Here is an 18,913-nt window from a genome sequence, read left to right as displayed (position 1 = left end):
GGTCCCCACTGGCCCGGCCGAGGAAGCTGTCGGAGTGAAAAGATGATCCCAGCCCTGCCCCAAAGCGCCGTAAGGAAGGCATGTTGTCTCTTAGATGGATAAAGTCATTTATCCGTGTAAGTGGATAAAATGCTAGACCCTGAGTCTAGACCTGGTTCAAGTTTAAATCCCTCTTTCTTGTTAGTTACTAGGTCTGTAACCTGAGCCTCAGGTGATTTTTCTCTATTGATGATGAAGCAAGGTGGGTGAAAAACCTGAGTTCAAATGTGGCCTCTGGTAGTTACTGAGTGACAGTGAACAAGTCATTTCGCCTTTTTTTTTTTTTTTTTTTACCTGTTTCTTCAACTGAATAGTGGGGATGATAATACCACCCACCCAACCAAGCTGTGGTGAAGATCAAAGGAGATGCTACGCATAAAAAGCACTTAGCCTGCCTGGTAAATAATAGGCACTAAATAAAGGTTTTTCCCCTTTCTCCTTCTTCTATTATATGCCCTCCACTGTGCTAGGTCATGGAGCTACAAATACAAAAGGGCAATTCTTGCCTCCAGAGAACTTGCATTTTATTTAGGACTCAAAAAGACATTAGTAGGTGATAGACTGGTTAGCGTTCCCATATCTGGATTCCAACACCTAGAAAATCATAGCTCTCTGATATATGGGTATATGAAATAAGAAGATTGGAATAGTGCCATCCAAATGCCCTTCCCACTCTGACATTCTAGGAAATAGTAAAACTGGTCATAGTGGCTGTTATTGATTCCCTGATGGCTAAATGGTTTTTATTCTTTAACAAAACTGTGTATTTTATATCTGTATTTTAAAATTTCTGTCACTAATTTTTGTTTTCGGTTTACCTTCATTTTCAAATGCAGCTCTCCTTTCTTCCCTCCCCAGAGAGATATCCTTTGTAGCTGATATTAAGAAAAAAGGGGGTGGGAAGTGAAGCATTTCAGCAAAACTAATCATCACATCACTGATTCTGACAGTTCACACCTGGTTAATTCAGAATATGTTTTTCTTTTGTTTTCTTTTTCCCATCTTGATCCTTTGTGTTTTTAATTAAAAAGAAAGCTTTATTATTAAAAATTAGTTCTTTTATAACTTGCTTTCAACATTCAGAACCTGCAGCTGAGGAGGGATGCTAAAAGCATACAGAGGTAGGTAGGCAGGAGCCAGACAGCTTTGGGGGTGGGGGGGTGGGGAGAGAGATGGAGTGTGTCTCATTTCACCCCTACTGGTTGCTACAAGTAATACTCTTTAGTTCTTGGTGTAATAATAGACTTTTCCCAAAACGTTCCTACCCATTTAAATAGCCATCCATATTCACTTTGAAGGCCCAGTCTGCTGAAGGGAAAAAACCATTGCTTTTTAATCTTTATTCAGGAATCCAAAAGGAAAAAATAAAGCTTCAGTGCCATTGCTTTCAGAATCAGACTTATTCTTCCTTCACCCCCAACCCCATGTGAATTTTTAAAAATTTCTTTCTCTCTAAAGAAACTGATCTTGGTAATAAGAGTTTTTTACTTCCTGGTCATACTCAAATGGCTTCACATTCAGATCATAAATTCACAAAATGTTAGTATGGGGAGGAAACTTTGAGATCATCTTTAAGCTGAAATATTGGAGAAAATATTTAAGCAACAATAAAAGTATCCTACTTTTTTGCATGATTTCGCCTCCATTACCCCACAAATGTTTTTATTTTCCTAAAAGCAGAGAGGAGGAATTCTGTGAACATGTGGATTTTGATATACATGGGATCAGTCCTTGAGGATCTTTCCCACCTTTATTGAAAAACTTACCCAGTTCCACAGTAAACAGTAGTTAGGTTAATTGGAATTCCAGTCTTATCACATTAACCTACTATGACTCAGAGAAACACAGAAAGCTGCTTTAAGTGGGACTTTAAGAAACAGAGAGAAAGAGAAGAAAATGGTTTTCGGGTGAATTCAGGAAGGTGTTGACATTTCAGATTTCCTTTCCTTTCCCATTGTCTGGTTTGGAGTTTCCAGTATCTTCCATTTGAAGATACCTCTTTGGGAGTGGGGAGGGGGAGAAGCAAAGGAAGTTGGACTGGAGAATTATTTGGGGAAAACATGTTTTTTAAATTTTCTTCTCAAAACAGGAACAGGAAAATACATAGATAAATATTGTGGTTTCACTCCGTTTGCCTACTTAGTATAGAAATAAAGACCTTGGTTCATAAGGAATTTTTCTAGCATTTCTATTTTTAGGATGGGAAAGAAATAGGAATAGAAAATGTTAAGATGTAAAATATTGCCTGCTGTGACCATTCCATTTGAGACATGAATTATATACCCCCCCACCCCCCAGCCCTGTCCTAAGCTAGACCTTGAACTGACTTGAAATAATCAAGTCCTATGTGCGTGGGCCAGCACACCCTGGGAACTTTCATTTTACTTTGAGTTCCTATTCAGAAAAAGACCAAGATAATAAATGTGCTGAGACACAGAAGAAATTTAACTTCCTACCCAAGGCTAATTTTCTTATCTTTGATATGAAGTATTTCTTAGTATTATATACTTAATACAAGTATTTCTTAGTATTTCTGATACTGTAAAATGATATTTTACTTTCTTTTTACATTGTGTCCATTGACCTGGTCTAAATTGAATTTGGTCTGATTCTTAAAGTGAAAGACCTTCATTGAGAAGCCACTCACTAGCAATTGAGCATTCTACTTGTTCAGTGGGCAGAGAAGAGGGATGGATACCTTGATCTTGAACTATTGGCTTTTAATCAACAGTTTGTCATATTAGTAGAATAACTTGACATAGTGGACTTGGAGTCAGGAAAATCTGTGTTCAAATTCTACTTTGAAGCCTAACTTACATGTGTGACCAGGGGAAGTTACCTCTCTGATTCTGTTTTCCATCTGTAAAATGGCCATAATAATTATAATACAAATCCTGCAGAGGCTCAAATGAGATAATATACATAAAGCATTTTATATATTTTAAGTGCTCTATTAATGTCAATTAACTTTTGTTGTTCATTGCTATCAAATCCCAGAAAATGCCAAGTCCTAGACAAGAACAGATTTTTTAAAATGTTTGTCACCCTTAATGCAGAAGAATTTTTCTGAGAAATTGAAATTTTCAAATTTTATATCTTCATCTTAGAACTGACCTGGATCTTAGAAATGATTTAGTCCATCCCTCCCCCAACTGCTGCTTTTCAGTTAAGGAATCTCAACTCTCCAAAGAATATAAAACTGATAAGGTGTAGTGCCAGAACTAAACTAGAATCCCTAAGTCCATCATTCTTTTCACCCAATTTTAAATTCTTCAAAGTTTTGGATGGGTGTTTATTGTCCCAAGGAAACATAACACCTAAAAGCCATTCAGAACTAAAGCCAACTGAAAATTATACCTTGGATCTTGCTATCAAGAAGAAGAGGAGAGGGGTTTGATTTTTCCAGTTAGGAAAGAAGCTTAGAGCAAATTGTGCTATCAATGAGATCTGAGCATCCATAAGTAGTAAAGATAGAAAGGATTACAATGGAGATAGAGATTTGCGTTTTTCTTTCCTCATCTTTGCCCCCAATTGAAACCTCAAACTAGTACAGCACATCCAAAAACTAATAATGTAACCTGTTTCATACCACTCTTCTGTTCTGTCCAAAACTGAAAACATTTTGGATTGAGCCCCAAGATTTTATAAGAGCGGCTGTTAGCCTAGACATTACTTTGTATGAAAAAAATGCTGGATTGGATGCTTTTCTCACAATGAAGGCTTGAAAGCTCAGGGAATCTTTTATAAATGGTAAGAAATGGTGCCTTTATCCCTGATTGCCTTCTATGAACTTACGGTTTCATGTTCTTATGAAAAATGAATTCTTCCACCAAGAACAAAAGGGGAAAATGATATTTCTTAGCTGGTTTATTAATCCATCAAAGGCTAATAGTGTTAAAAAAAAAAAACTAAAGGACTTAATTTATAATAAATTCTTTACAATCTCAGAGAGAGCTGCCTCCATCAACTGAAGTTTCACTATGCCATTTAATTGTGAATGAAATGAATGAAAGATTTCTTAGTGTGTACCATCTGACTGCTCACTGATGGAATGTCAGCTGGAATCTAGAGTGCTGAAAGGGGGCATAGATACAAAGCTAATCATTCCACATTTTTCTTACTTCTTGTCAAGTTTGATTTGAAAGTTTAGATTTTGCTGTGTGGGAGTCAAATGCCAGATTCAGATTTATGATCATCACTTAGTCTGTTATTGCCCAATGTTATTGCAGACATGGTTTATAATTGGAACTTGGAAACTTGGATTTTATCGTGTAGTATTACACTTTCATAAGAAACCCCCAAATATATCCATTCTAAGAACACTGGTAATAATCAATTACATTTCTATTCTGTCAAGCAAATTGTCTAAATGATTTGTTTAGCTCCTTCATCAATTGATTAACATCTGCTTCATTTTTAGTTCTTAGATACCACAAAAACTGGAGTACTAAAGTGGCCAGTCATCTAGAGCAGTTTTCTTCTGGTAGATACCCATCCCTAAATCTTCCCAAGCAGCCTACAGCAAGATTTTTTTTTTTTTGATTACTTAAAAATTACTGATTTGTTTTTCTATAAGCTTCATTTTCAAATACTTTCTCCTTCCAACAAGATTTCTATTATAATAAAGAATAAAACAAAAAAGTGGAAGGGGAGTCAAATTTCATAGTAAATTCAATGTCACATGTGTATAAATAATCTCCCACCTCTGTATTTTTCTTTTTATTTTTCTGGATCTAGGCCTGGTCATACTAATGAAACATAATTTAGTTTCCGTTTTCATTCTTTCCATTTATTTACACTTTTAGTTATTGTTGTAGTTTTGTTGAGATTCAAAAAGAGATCCCAAGAAGTTGGGGTCGCAAACCAGTGTCAAGAGGTGTCTCAAAAAAAATTGCAGGCTTGAACCCATCTCCAAGTCAAGGCACAAAGTTTATTATAATTGTAACACCAATTGAAGCAGGCTAAGTTCCAAAAGAATTTAGCAAAGAACATGGAGTAAGGAGACAAATTTATGCAGTTCTTCTTGTCACTAATTTTATGACCCGGAGGTAGAGCTGAGGAGTGGTCTATTCATTATTGTCTCAGGAATTTGGTTATCAATGACCAGCAGATTATCTACCAGACAGTCAGCTATATTTGTAAGACTATACTATAGTATTCCTCAGACTAGAAGACTTTAGAATCAATGACAGACTGATTGTTATAACAAAAATGGTCTAAGGTCAGAGGACCTCATCACTGCTGTTTCCCCTAGTAGCTGTATACCATCAGTTTGTCTTTTTGAATCTGCTAACTTTGTGTCTTCCCATGTTTCTCACTATTTGTCATGGTTATAATTTCTTACAGTCAGTAATATTCCTTTGCATCTTATTCCCACAATTCATTTAATCACTCTGCAGTTGATTGCTATATATGTGCTTTGTTTCTAATACTTCCCTAACACTCACACTCTGTCTCTGTTCTCTCTCTTAAACACACACACACACACACACCCCATTGATGTGACTATCTTGATCTCCTTGGAGCATATACCTCACATGGGGACTTTAGTCAAAAGGCACAGATACTTTAGTGATGAAATAACTTGATCTTTTAATATCTTTTTTTTCCCCAGCAAACTTTGGACCCAATTGATGAAGTTGCTGCCCTCATTGCTGCCACTGTCCATGATGTGGATCACCCTGGAAGAACAAACTCATTTCTGTGCAATGCAGGGAGTGAGCTGGCAATTTTATATAATGATACTGCCGTGCTGGAGAGCCACCATGCAGCCCTAGCTTTCCAGCTTACTATTCGAGATGAAAAATGCAATATATTTAAAAATATGGAGAGGTAAAGCCAAAGTGTTAATGCATTTCATATCTCTTGGCTTTTTAAATGCTTATTGTATTTAATCACTAGTGATGTTGCCATTGTATTCATAGTCAACAACTTTTTCTACTCAATTGTGGAATATTTAGGAGTACTTAGGATTTTCTTGAGGCTTCTCTATGCCTGGGAGTGATGTTTATAAGCCTAGATTTCTAATAAGAATCAGAAAAAATAAGAGGAAGCTCACCTTGACTCCCTTGTAACCCTAAATTCTTTTACTGCATCAACTCTAGGTCTGCATTTTCAAGCATATAAATCCCTGAGGCATGTGAGACCTGCCAGAAGGGAAAATATTCTTCCCTGGCTGAATGCTTGGACATGGATCCTTTCTGTGTTCCATTTTGTGTGGAATAAACTTGATCTATTTGGATGCTTGAAAGACAAGTGAACATCCTTAGGAAAGAGGAATTAATCATGTTCAGGGGCAGCTAGGATAGAGAACCAGACCTGGAGTCAGGAGGACGTGAGTTCAAATGTGACCTTAGAGGGTTACTAAATATGTGACCTTGAGTAAGTCACTTAACCCTGATATTAGATTGATATATTCCCATAGAAACTTCTGGGATAGACAAAGAAAAAGCTATAAAACAAGATTTCTTAAGCTGGGATCCATGAACCTAGTTATTGCTTTTTAAAAAAAATATTTTCATAACTATATTTTACTATAACTCATTTCCTCTGCAATATGTGTGTCATATTTTGTGCATTTAAAAACATTATTCTGAAAAAGAGTCCATCCATAAGCTTCCCTGGTCTGCCAACAGGGTCCATGACACAAAAATGTTTAAGATCTCTTCCTATGGTGTCATTACTGAAAAGCCTCCTAAATGGAACCCAGAGTTGTGATTCTCAGCCACAGATTATGTATAAATTTCAAGAAAAAACATTTATAAAGATATCATCTTATACCATCAGAGTATGGTGTGACTGACAAGATTATTCATTGGATGTCTTCTATAAAATGCTGTCTGTTTCTCATTTTTATGGATAAAATATTTTAAATGGAGCTAGATAAAGAGGCAGTTTGCATGGGGAGTAAAGACAGCCTTGGGGTCTGGAAGACAGTGGGTCTGAGTTCTGACTGTATGATGATGGCAAGTCTTTGAACCTCTCATTGCTGAAGGCCAGAGGTGGGTAACCTTTTTTCTTCTGAGGGCCATTTGAATATTTATAACATCTTTCATTGGCCATACAAAATTATCACCTTACAGAACTCAAGCAGTGGGAGGTGATTGTACCTAAGACAAATTGATTTAGCAGCTCTTATATATGGCACCTCTGCTCTAGGCAATTGCCTAAGCCTAAAATTTGCAGAAAAATTATCAATCTGCATTCATAGAGGAAGTCTTTTCACTAGAAATTATTGCAATGGAATTACAGATATGAATGAAAAAATTTTTTTCTACCCTCAGAAACTAGGTGGGGAAGAAAGTGATCAGTCTCCTGAAGCTATGTAGAAGAGAGAGAGAGAATATGACCCACTATTTCCAAGAGCAAAAGATAGTGAAAGACTTGGACTTCGTGCCCAGTGAGGATCAGCTGAGGGAAACTAAGAGTATTTAGTTTTAGTTGGGAAGTTTTAGTCGGGAAATGACATCTTCAAATATTTGAAAGTATCTCCCATAGAAAAGGAATTATTGGACTTGTTCAGTGTGGGTCTTAAAGACAAAACTGGGAACAGTGGAAAATTAACCAAAGTGTATGCTCACTAAAAGGAGAAACTTCCTAATGACCTGGGCACCCTGTGAGATGCTGCTTCTGTCAGTGGTAGGCTTCCCTAAGATTGGAGGCCTTTCATCAAAGACTGGATGATGACATGTTGGGTAGGAATTCTTGGTGAGTTTCTAAACTAGATCAAAGCTTCTTAAACTTTGGTTTGCAACCCTATATATGGGGTCTCTAGTAACTGAATATGAAGTTTGTGAAATTATTATCAGTAGATGTTTGATTTGTATATCCATTTTATATACCTATATACCCAGAGTTATGTAAAAATTTCTTAGGTGAAAAGGGGTTGTAAATGGAAAAAGTTTAACAAGTCCTGTCCTAGATGACTCCTGAGATTCTGCCATTCTTTTAATATTCTCTGCTACCAGGTGGTTCCTTTTGGAATTATAGCCAACTCCCTTAGGTATTTTAATGTGTCAAAGTACTTCCATCTTTGTTCTATTCTTGAAAACTGCTGACTCCAGTCAGTTTCTTTCATACCTGCTGCAGTTTTTAAAGAGGTATTTAATCTCTGCCATGCATTTCCTTACTTTTCCTTATATAATAGTTTTATAGATGCCTTCTGTTTTTATATCACTGCCATTTTTGGACATATTCTCCTCTCTTAGCTGCCACCATTATAACACCAAAAAAAATTGAACATTTCCTCTTTAACAAAAGAAAAACATATATAAGTAAAAAAACCAGAGTGCTCTTACCTGACAATGTTATGAACCTGCCCCAGAAGGCTTTCACATATCTCCTGAGAAGAGAGCTCTATTTCATTACCTTTTCCTCTAAGAACAGTCTTTGGCTTCCTTCAAGTGACTTTTTCATTTACATTTTAGTAATCATTTTGCATACTGTTCTTCCACTTCTACTGGTTTCATCCAGTATCAGTTCATGAAAGACAGAATGGTGTGATGGAAAGAGAGAAGGTCTCTGAGTCCAGAGGATCTGTTGCTAATATGAACTGACTGTGTAATTCTGGGCAAGTCATTTTAAACTGTTAATACCCCAGGAAACTCTCTAGGATTCTAAAATGCAAAATATCACAAAAATAGTTGATACCATATTGCTTGCTTTCTCAATGGGCTGGAGAAGCAATGGAGGGAACCAGAGAATTTGAAACAAAAAAATTTAAATGAATGTTAAAAATAAATAAAAAATAATTTTTAAAAGTCAAAGCAGATGCTCATTGAGAATTCCCTGTGCAATAAAATCATATGTCCAACACCCTCCACAAAAATCAATTCATATAAATCTTTCTATATCTTATTGTATCCCTTATTTTTGCTAGTTCTTACTCCACAATAATATTCTTTAGGGCAGCTGGGTGACACTCTGGGTATAGAGTACCAGGCCTAAAATCAAGAAGACCCCCCCCTTTGTGGCCTCAAACACTTACTAGCTGTGTAATGTGGAAAAGTCATGTAACCTATGTATCTCAGTTTCCTCATCTGTAAAATGTAAAATATATAAAATGCAGAAAGTACTGGCAAAGCACTCTAGTATCTTTGGCAAGAAAACCACAAATGGAGTCACAAAGAATCAAATACAACTGAAAAACAATTGCATGACAACAATATTTCATCCATCCATCCAATACATCCATATGCCTTAATTCCCCAACCAATAAAAAAAACCCCACAATCCAAAGTAGGGGTTTGTTTGTTTCTTTTTTCTTTTTTCTTTTTTTAGCTCTTTTTACTACCTCAAGAAGAACCACTATGATTACATATTCTGGATCTTTGCTTCAATTTTTCATCTCCTTGGGGCATATACTCAGTAATGGGATTACAAGGTCAAAAAGGGTCTGAACTGTATAGTCACTTTTCCTGTGTAATCTCAAAATTGTTATTCAGTGTGCTTATCTATCCCCTTCTACTTCTCATTTCTGATATTTAAATTGTTGGCATAGTGGGCACACACAACACAGATCATATTCTTTCTTTCAGAGGCATTTGCCCTCTCCCTGTCAATGATTAGTAGTGGAATTTCATTTGTCATTTTAAACAGGAATGAATATCGGACACTTCGTCAAGCCATCATTGACATGGTCTTAGCAACAGAAATGACCAAGCACTTTGAGCATGTCAACAAATTTGTCAACAGCATCAACAAGCCTTTGGCAACACTAGAAGAAAATGGGGTAAGTGAAGCCTGCCCCGTAATAGGTAGAACAATATCAGATCAGCCTGTATCCTGACATCATTATGCTTACCAATGTCACTGTGATACCTAGCTAGGAAGATTTGAAAAAAGAGAATTTAATTCAACAAACATTTACTAAGCTTCTACTACATGCAAAGTACCTGTTAGGCACGGGGACTTACCAAGAGAGAAAACAGCACCCCTACAACTGTCAGGGAGTTTAAGTACTACTAAGAGGAGGAGACATTTACACAAGTAGGATACAGTGTAGGATGTGACAAGCAAAGGAAAGATCAAGGTATAATATCTTAGGAAATTTTACTGATGAGAACAACACTTTTAGAAGGAGGTGATTGTAGGTTCAAGAAAGGAACCTGAAGGCATTTTTTCTCAGAAACTTCTATTTCTGAGGAAGCTCTTTTGTAAACTTTAAAGGACTATCATAATGTAAGAAAGGGACTCTATCTAAACAAATTTATAGCCTTCAAGTTATATGAGAGAAAGAAGTTCCTTGTAGTTTATTCCAGTACTCTAAAATTTAAAATACCAAATATGGAAGAACACCCTTAGATCTGATCTAAATCCTTTTATATTAATTAGTAATGAATATAGGATCTTCTCCCACAGGATGTCATTAAATGTGTTTTCCCAAGTTACAATGTTATCAATAATTTACTTGAAGAAGAAGAAAATCTGAATATGCCATAGGGAGATGGCCCATCTTTTGCTAGTTTTTTGATAAGAATGCCACATAGGGTCAAATAAGAATCCTGACTGGTATCTTACTCATTTCTTACATATTCTTTATCTAGATTGTCTGTCACTAAAACAATTTCTTACCAAAGTTAGGCTTTTAGAAGTTTAGAATTGAGAATATCTCAGAGGTCATTTTAGAGCTCCCATGGTTCTTTATTGTCTCTAGAATCAAAACCAAACTCCTCAGTTAGGTATTTAAAGACCTTCACAATCTGATTCCAACCTTCCTTTCCAGTCTTCTTATATGTTACTCCTATACATGCTTTCTACAGTTCAATAAATGGTTTACTTGCTTTTCTTCCCATCTCATATTTCATTTTCCAACTTTGTACAGGGGTTACTGATAGCAACAGTAGATTCCCTTCTCACCTTCATCTCTGAAAAGCTCAGCTCAAGTATCACCCATATGAATCCTTCTCCTTTCTTGGCTCCCTGTATCCCTCCACTCATGAACTATTGCCTTCCCCAATACCAAATATTTGCTTCGTGTGTGTGTGTGTGTGTGTGTGTGTCTATGTGTATACTATATATGTATATATATATATGTATATATATATACATACATACACATATATATATATGTATGTATATATCACAGGTTTTGGAGGCCAAACTTCTCAATCTTCCTAAATCAACATTCCTTCAATCCACATATGGATATATAAACATATATGACCCATCTGCCATATAAAAAGGCATTGTGTTTTTCAAAGACGAAATTTTTTTTAAAATCCTTATTTTCAGGGAGTTAATTGCATTGTACGGAGAATACAAAACACACAAATAGATAAATACAAATTAATTTGAGGAGGGAGAGAGCCCTCCCTAACACTTAAAGGTATTTAGGGAAGGACATCTCACAAGATACGCTACTGGAATTGAGCTTTCAAGTCAACTAAGCAGTTTGAGAGGTAAAGGTAAGAAAAGAATGCATTCCAGATATGGGGGACAACTAGTTCAAAGACCCAGAGGAAAGAGATAAAAACTTTTCACTTAGAGAAAAATAAACAGGACAGTTTGGTTACAAGACTGAGTGAAATAAGGGAGTAAAGTTAAATAAGCCTAGAAAGGGAGGCTGGAGCTAGTTTGCAAAAGGCTTTAAACCCTAATCTGAGTTTATATTTTTTTTCAAGAGGCAATGAAAAGCCATTAAGGATTTTTGAGCAGAGGAGAGACCTTTTTTTGATAACTACATGGAAGATGGCTAGGTTAGGGAAGAATTAGAAGACTCTGGGAACCTGAACTAGAGTAGAGGTTATGTGACTAGAGACAGACACCCACTCCTTTCACATTTTCCTATTTCTGTTAATGATAGCACCACTTTACCAGTCACACAGAATTGAAACTTTTAAGTCATTTGGGATTCTAAATTCCTTTTCATCTCTTCTTTGCAATCTGTCTCTGACATCAAGAAAGTTTCTTCCTTCATACTATTTCCTAGATTCATTCTTTTCTCTCTATCCCATTTACTATCTACCTAATCAAGATTCTTATCATGCCATATCTGGACTACAATAACTCTCTAATGATTGAGTTACCTACCTTTGCTCTCTTTCCTGTCCAGTCTGCCTGTATACTGACAATCATGTTAGTTCCTGATTGAGGAAGTGACCTAAAATGCATCCTTCAGATCAAATTAAAACGCGTTACCCTGACATTCATTCATGGCCTTCACTACCTATCTGAATTTATCTTTGGTCTGCATTAATGTGCCCTCTAGCTGAATAAAGAAATTAGTTAACCTACCTAACCTAACCTAAGACTCCCAACCACTGCAAATAAGGGAGCCTCCTTTCTCATTTTCCAGATAGAAAATAAAAAAGTTAAGTAATCTCTCAGGGGCATATAATCCATGACAAGGCCAGGACTAAAACCTGCATTTCTCCTAGTTGCTGGTCAGTTTCTCTTTTTACCATATCACATTGCCTTATCAACCTTCTTAGTCTTCCAATCTTTTAAGGAGCATCTTGAGATTTTGTATAAATTTAGATATAGACAGCAAGCACTTAACACATAAAATCGTATCTCCATGTTTTGATTGATTTGTGACTGACACACAAGAAGTTTCATATTTTTACCTCCCCTCCTACCTCAGCATCCCTGACTCCCTTCCTAACTTTTTCCTAACTCCCTTTCTAAACCTTTGCTCATAAGCAAACTGGTACCTACTATACAGTTGCTTTATCGTATCTGAAGCCTGGAAAACCATTGGTGACTTTCATTGTTAGGATGTTTATATCAAAATTCCAGCTTCATGTAAAAAGCTTTAAATTGAATTCAGCAAATATTTATTATGTTTATCATTTGATACATGAGGAGACCTGTGCTAGGTTCTGAACAATATGCGAAGTACAGATAAGATATGACTACTCTTTACATGGAGTTTAAAAAAAATAGTAAGGAGATGGGACTAGACTAACTGGTTTCTAAGATCCTCTCCACTGAAAATCTGAAACACATCTACAATACCTAGTCAGCCAATAAGTATTCATTAAGCATCTCTTATATGCCAGGCAGTATGTTAAATACTGGAGATACAAAGAAAGGCAAAAGCCAGTACCCACTCTCAAGAAGCTCACACACAGTATACTGGGGAAGATGCCTTGCAAACCATTTGAACAAATTAGGGATACACAGGATAAACTGGGAGTGGTCTCAGAGAGAATGCAGTAAGTTTAAGGACCTTTGTGAAAGGCTTCTTGCAGAAAATAGGATTTTAGCTGAGATTGGAAGGAAACCAGAGATGCTAGACGTAGGAAGAGAGTTCCAGGCATGGATGATAGTCAGTGCAAATGCTCAGTCTGGAGATGGACTGTCTGTAAGGAACAGCATGTACATCAATGTCATTGGATCACAGAGGACATGGAGGAGAATAAGATGTAAGAAGACTGAGAAGGTAGAAAAGAGCCAAGCTATGAAGGACTTTTAAAACTTTCCATCTAAAAAAATATATAAGTACAATATGGTATGATGAAAAAGGTATGTACTGTACTAGAAATAGAAGGACCTGAGTTCTAATATCGCTATAACATTTACTAGCTTGGTAAATCACTTGGCATCTCTGAGTTTTAGTTTCCTAATCTGTAAAATGAGAATGATTCCAATTCATAGGGATCTTATCAAGAAGTCATTTTATAAATCTCAGAGCACACTATAAATATGAGTTATTGAAAGTGGATAGGGAAAGTAAGAGGGACAAATGGGAGACATAAAAATTAAAAATTTTATTTAAAATTTCTGAATTTTAAATAAGAGCAGAATTGCTGTGTGGTATGTTACAATCGGAAAGGGAAAACTCATTTTTGACTTGGGGATGAGATGGAGACATGACATTATTAAGTAAAAGGGGAAGACAAATATTATGGTTTTCTTCCTCTAGAACTCAAGGAAGAGAAAACTTCATTCAATCATTTAATCAATCAATAAACCTTCAATAAGCATCTACTATGTTATTTATGCATACCTCAGTAAGAGGCTCAAAAGTTCATAGATTTAGAGCTGGGAGGGACCTTAGAGAGTTCCTCTAGTCCACTCCCACCCCATTTTTCAGATGAAGAGGCTAAGATCCCAAGAAATTAAGTAATTTATACAAAGTCACACAGGTAATAAGAAGAGTAAGGATTTCCCGGGTCCTTTGACTAAAAATTCTGCATTTTCCCATTGTATCATACTGCCTCTCCATGGAGACAGATCCCAAAGAAGGAAAAAGCAGACACGGATCACCACTACAGTAACATGATTAAAAATGGAACTTTTCCGTTTGGAACAGACTGCTGGCAATGAAAATTAAAAGTGACAACACAGACTGACAGAGAGGAAGTTGGCCTGACAACAGCAAACATTTGAACAAAGCCAGATATACTTGTCAAATGTGAACATCGTTTCATTCATTCATGGTCTTCAAAAAGACAGAAGGTCTTTCCTTAAATAACTATCCCTGCTTTTAGAAGCAGTAACACAAGAACAATTCATGAATTTGCTCATTTAGTCTGGAGAAGGTTAGAATTAAGGGAATGGTGGTGATGTCATCATTAGCTATAACTATTTGAAAGACTGCCATGTGGAACAGGAGCCAGACTTAACTCCATGTCATCCCAGAGATACCTAACTAACACCTATCTATAACTAAAAGTTATAGATAGGAAAATTTCAGCCTAGTATAAGAAACACCTTTCTAGTTGTTATTAGTGTTGTTCAACAATGAATCCATGAGGTTTCCAACATCAGTGATATTCCCATAATCCAATGAATCTGCAATCACATCAAATATAGGTATTGCTTTGGTAATGTGGATTACAATCCAGCTGAACCTGTTCATTCTATTCTTTTCTACCTGTATTCATGTCCTACCATAAATTCACCACAAGGGATCCATTATGGATTGAGAGTCTTTCTGGCATTCTCTTGACATAATTAGAATATCAATGATACATGTGGACTCTCTATCCTTTATCCTTCATTCTTTCCACATGAATGGCCAATATTATTTTTTATTCATACATTTCTCTGATGAAATCCTTTGCAGCACTCCCTTCCAGAGATGTCTGGGAGTCATATATGGCAGCCTCATCTCATCCATCATATATGTCTCTTCACTGACCTCTGGGTAATTCCCTACTTCAATTGTTTGGATGCTGTAGTGTTATAATGTCAATTTAATTTCCAGTGTGATTTAATTTGTTGGGGATGTTCTTCAGAGTATTCATGATTCAATTTAGTGTTTCATTTGATGGTCTTTGAGGTCCCTTCTAGCTCTTAGAGTCTCTCATTCTGATTATTGTTTCTCCACACGCATTCATCATTTTATTTTCTGTACCTTTTTTTTTTAAGGTTCATCTCAATTTCAAGCTGCTCAGTCTCTAGGATAGTAGCCTTTATATGATCTGTGTCATTTCAACTCATCTTTCTTTATAAATAGGCTCCTCTTCCAAACTTTCCAATATCTCTTTCTTTATTCAAACCTTCAGGGAGCTTTTTGGGGGAAATCTAACAATAATCTATGATGTTCCTTCTCCTGAAGCCCATCTTGTTTCTTCCTTTGAAATATTTGTTAAACTTATCTTATTGGAATCAATAAGTTTCCTACCATTACTTTAGCCACTTCCTTATCACCCCAAAATTTATTGCAAAATCCATTTAACTAGTTTGCCTTTGTGAGAGAGACTTTAGTCTCTCACATAAGTCATTCAACCTAATACTTACCAGCCTAATCTTCCTTGCAAAACAACATTTTCACTATAGCATTCTTAAGTTCAGAAACCTACATCATCTCTTGTATGATTACCATAGAATCATATAAATATAAACATTTAACACTTACAAGAGACATTAGAGAATCATCTAGTGAGAATCTCTTATTTTACAATCAATAATCTAAGACCCAGAAAATTTAAATGACTTGCCCCATGTCATCTAACCTATTTAATAGAAAGACTGGTCTGATCATAAGATATTGTCTATCTAATCCAATTCCTTCATTTTACTAATGAGGAAACTGAAGTCCGAGGAAGTACAGCCATTTATACCAGTTAGTTTACACAGATGGTAAAGGGAGAATTTGAACTCAGGCCCCTGATTGCAAAGTCATTGTGGCTTCCTGTGTCTGTTTTATTAGCATGTTTCAAGGCTACATTTGCAATATGCCTGACCTCTTTTCTCTGATTAACATAAAATTTGAAACTTTTTACTCCATATTCAGCACACATGCTTCAGATATGGCGCCTTAGTGACAAGTCCATTTCTTTTTAAAATTAAATAGATTCCCGCATGGGTGGTATCCTGAAAATGTCTCATTCTGTACCTAAGATTCATCACCTCCATTAGGAAGGGGGTGGCAAGCTTCATCAACTGAACCTTTAGAATTATAGTTGGTGATTTCAGTGTTTGGAGTTCTAGTCTTTCATTTATCTTTATAGTATTATTGTTACTGTATAAAAAGACAAAGTATATTTATTTCAGTGGGGTGTAGGTGAGTCATAAGCCTAAGACAGTCAGGCTTCCTTACAGTTTTCTCTTAAAGACAACAAAATAAACAAAGCAGCATGACTTGCTTTCCTTCATTTTCCTCCTTTCTCCTTTTATCGTCTTACTATACTATCTGAGCTCTTCCTACTTCCTACTGCCCCTTTGATTGCTGCTGAAACTGTTATTCACTAAAATATATTCATTGTTAATTTAAAAACAATTTTTTAGCATAAATGCTGTCATTCTATACTACATCATGGGGAGCTCCTAGAGAAAGAACTCCCTCCAACAATGCAGATTAAAATCTATTTATGATTTAGAAGATAAGTCCAAAGCAGTTGTCTGAGGTCAAATGACTTGTCCAGGGTTATACATGTGTTAGAAGCAGGTCTTCTTGATTTCAATTCCAAGCATCTATGCACTGAACCACACTGTATGGTGAGCCCATGGGTAGAATCTAGTAGGTGGTGGTATAGGAAGAAGGCAGCTGACTACATGCTACTTATCAGTGACTAGACGTCCATGGCTAAACCCAATTCTAGTAAGAAGAGGAGTTAAACTTGCTGTAGGCCAGGCACTGTGCTAAACACTGGGGATACCTTCCCTCAGAGAGCTCACAATCTAATGGGAAATGACAAACACAATAAAAAAGGAGTTAAAGTGAGGGGGGGGGAATATGTGGTAACACAGTGAAGTTTTACATCAGGTGGGAGATAATGTGAGATGTGAATTAATAGAATTGATTTCCTTGCAGAATAATGAGTTTCTAAAGCTCAAGAAGTCTAGAGAAGCAACTAGGAAATGATGAGGTGAATGTCCTAGGTCACCTCTCTAAATGCTGAAGGGTCAGGGAGGAGTTCTCTGATCTCCACTCTCACCCTTTCTAGACAGGGAAGAAAGGAGCTCCAGGGACAGGGGGGCTGAGGAGACATCAGTTTTGAGTTGATTTTATCTCACATAATAAGTTTCTAGAGATAAGAGTAATTCAGTCAGCTAGAAAATGATGAGAATGTTCTGGCTGCCCTCTGTGGTAGAAGCTACTCAAACGACAGGATTTTAAAAATCAGTCTTGTACCACATACAAGTAAATTGAGGCTTAGGACTTACAATTAACTTGAAGAAGGTACAAATTTGAAGTAGGTAAATAATTTGGTATTTTTAAAAGAAATACAAAATGATCAACTTACCCATTATTCAACAAATCTACCATGTACAGATCAGTACCATATTAAGAAACAAAGTGACAAAATAGTTTTATGTTTTATGTTTTAAAAAAGAAAGAGATTGACAACAGAGGTGTGGGAGAGGGAGATAGGAAGAGGTTAATTTTACCAGCCAGCCTCTTTGCTCCCCATAGACCCACCTCCCTCAAGCCTGGGGGAGCTAGAGTCAGGAAAATCTGGATTTGAATCCTACTTTCAATACTAACAGCTATTTCCCCAAGCCTGTTTCCTTGATCTACCAAATGTGGATAATAGTACTTAAATCCCAAGGTTGTTTTGGGACTTAAATGAACTATACATAAAGCCTTTTGCCAAATCTTAAGAATCATATGCCTTGTTTTCATTTATTATTATGGACCTCAATTTCCTCATATGTATAATGAAAGGTTTAGAATAGATAATATCCTCTTCAGCTTTAATGCTGAAGATTTTTGGAAGCATTTTTTAGGTCTTTATACTTCCATGAATAATATAACAGGTCCTGAATAAATGTTTGTTGAATTATATTCCTCCCTTGCATTACCAAGAAAACAGGCTGATTACTCACTAGTCTTGTCTTAGTGGTTAAGGATGATGTGCTCAAGTAATTGAGTTCTTAATGGCAGCAGACACAACTACGCTTCTTTTGTACTTGCTCATCTCCCAGGCCAACAATGGTGATGGAGAATTAGTCAAAAGTGTGCTCACATCTCCAGAGAATCGAATTCTTATCAAACGGATGCTGATCAAGTGTGCTGATGTGTCCAATCCCTGCCGTCCCCTAGAGCTGTGCATTGAATGGGCTGGGCGCATCTCAGAGGAATACTTCGCACAGGTAAGAAGAGAAGCTATAAAATTCTATCAGATTTTAACCAGAGCTTGTCTTTAGAGTATAACCTGAATGCCTGTTAAGTTTTTTAAATCTCCTTATCTTCCTATCCTCCCTGCATATGACTACTCCCTCTCCCACACTTTGTGAATCTGCTCAGACCAGTGTCTTCCTCTGTCCCATCACATGTGACTCTCCATCTTCCATCTCCAATCCTCATGCCTAGAATGGACCCCCTCCTCTTATCTTCTTTAAAGAATCTCTCTCTTCCCTCAAGATGCAGCTCAAGCCCATAGGCATCTCAGACTCAATAGATCCAAAACAGACTTTTATCTTTACCTCCAAACCCTCACCTCTTCTAAATGGCTGGCTCACTATTGGGAATGCGACC

General features: G+C 36.5%; 1 protein-coding gene across 2 annotated transcripts in view; it reads left to right on the top strand.

Moving 5' to 3' along the window:
- The window catches only part of PDE8A (phosphodiesterase 8A), a 256,329-nt gene that overhangs the window by 225,582 nt on the left and 11,834 nt on the right, over window positions 1-18,913 (top strand). For both annotated transcript variants that reach the window (XM_031955687.1, XM_031955686.1), the window contains 3 exons: window positions 5,654-5,871; window positions 9,637-9,769; window positions 18,361-18,528. In XM_031955687.1, the coding sequence (XP_031811547.1) occupies window positions 5,654-5,871; window positions 9,637-9,769; window positions 18,361-18,528 (519 nt within the window). The remainder of the gene's footprint in view (window positions 1-5,653; window positions 5,872-9,636; window positions 9,770-18,360; window positions 18,529-18,913) is intronic.

The sequence above is a fragment of the Sarcophilus harrisii genome, chromosome 2, assembly GCF_902635505.1.
Source record: "Sarcophilus harrisii chromosome 2, mSarHar1.11, whole genome shotgun sequence".
Taxonomy (NCBI): domain Eukaryota; kingdom Metazoa; phylum Chordata; class Mammalia; order Dasyuromorphia; family Dasyuridae; genus Sarcophilus; species Sarcophilus harrisii.
Note: the sequence above shows the minus strand (reverse complement) of the source record. Positions and strands in the feature narration are given on the sequence as shown.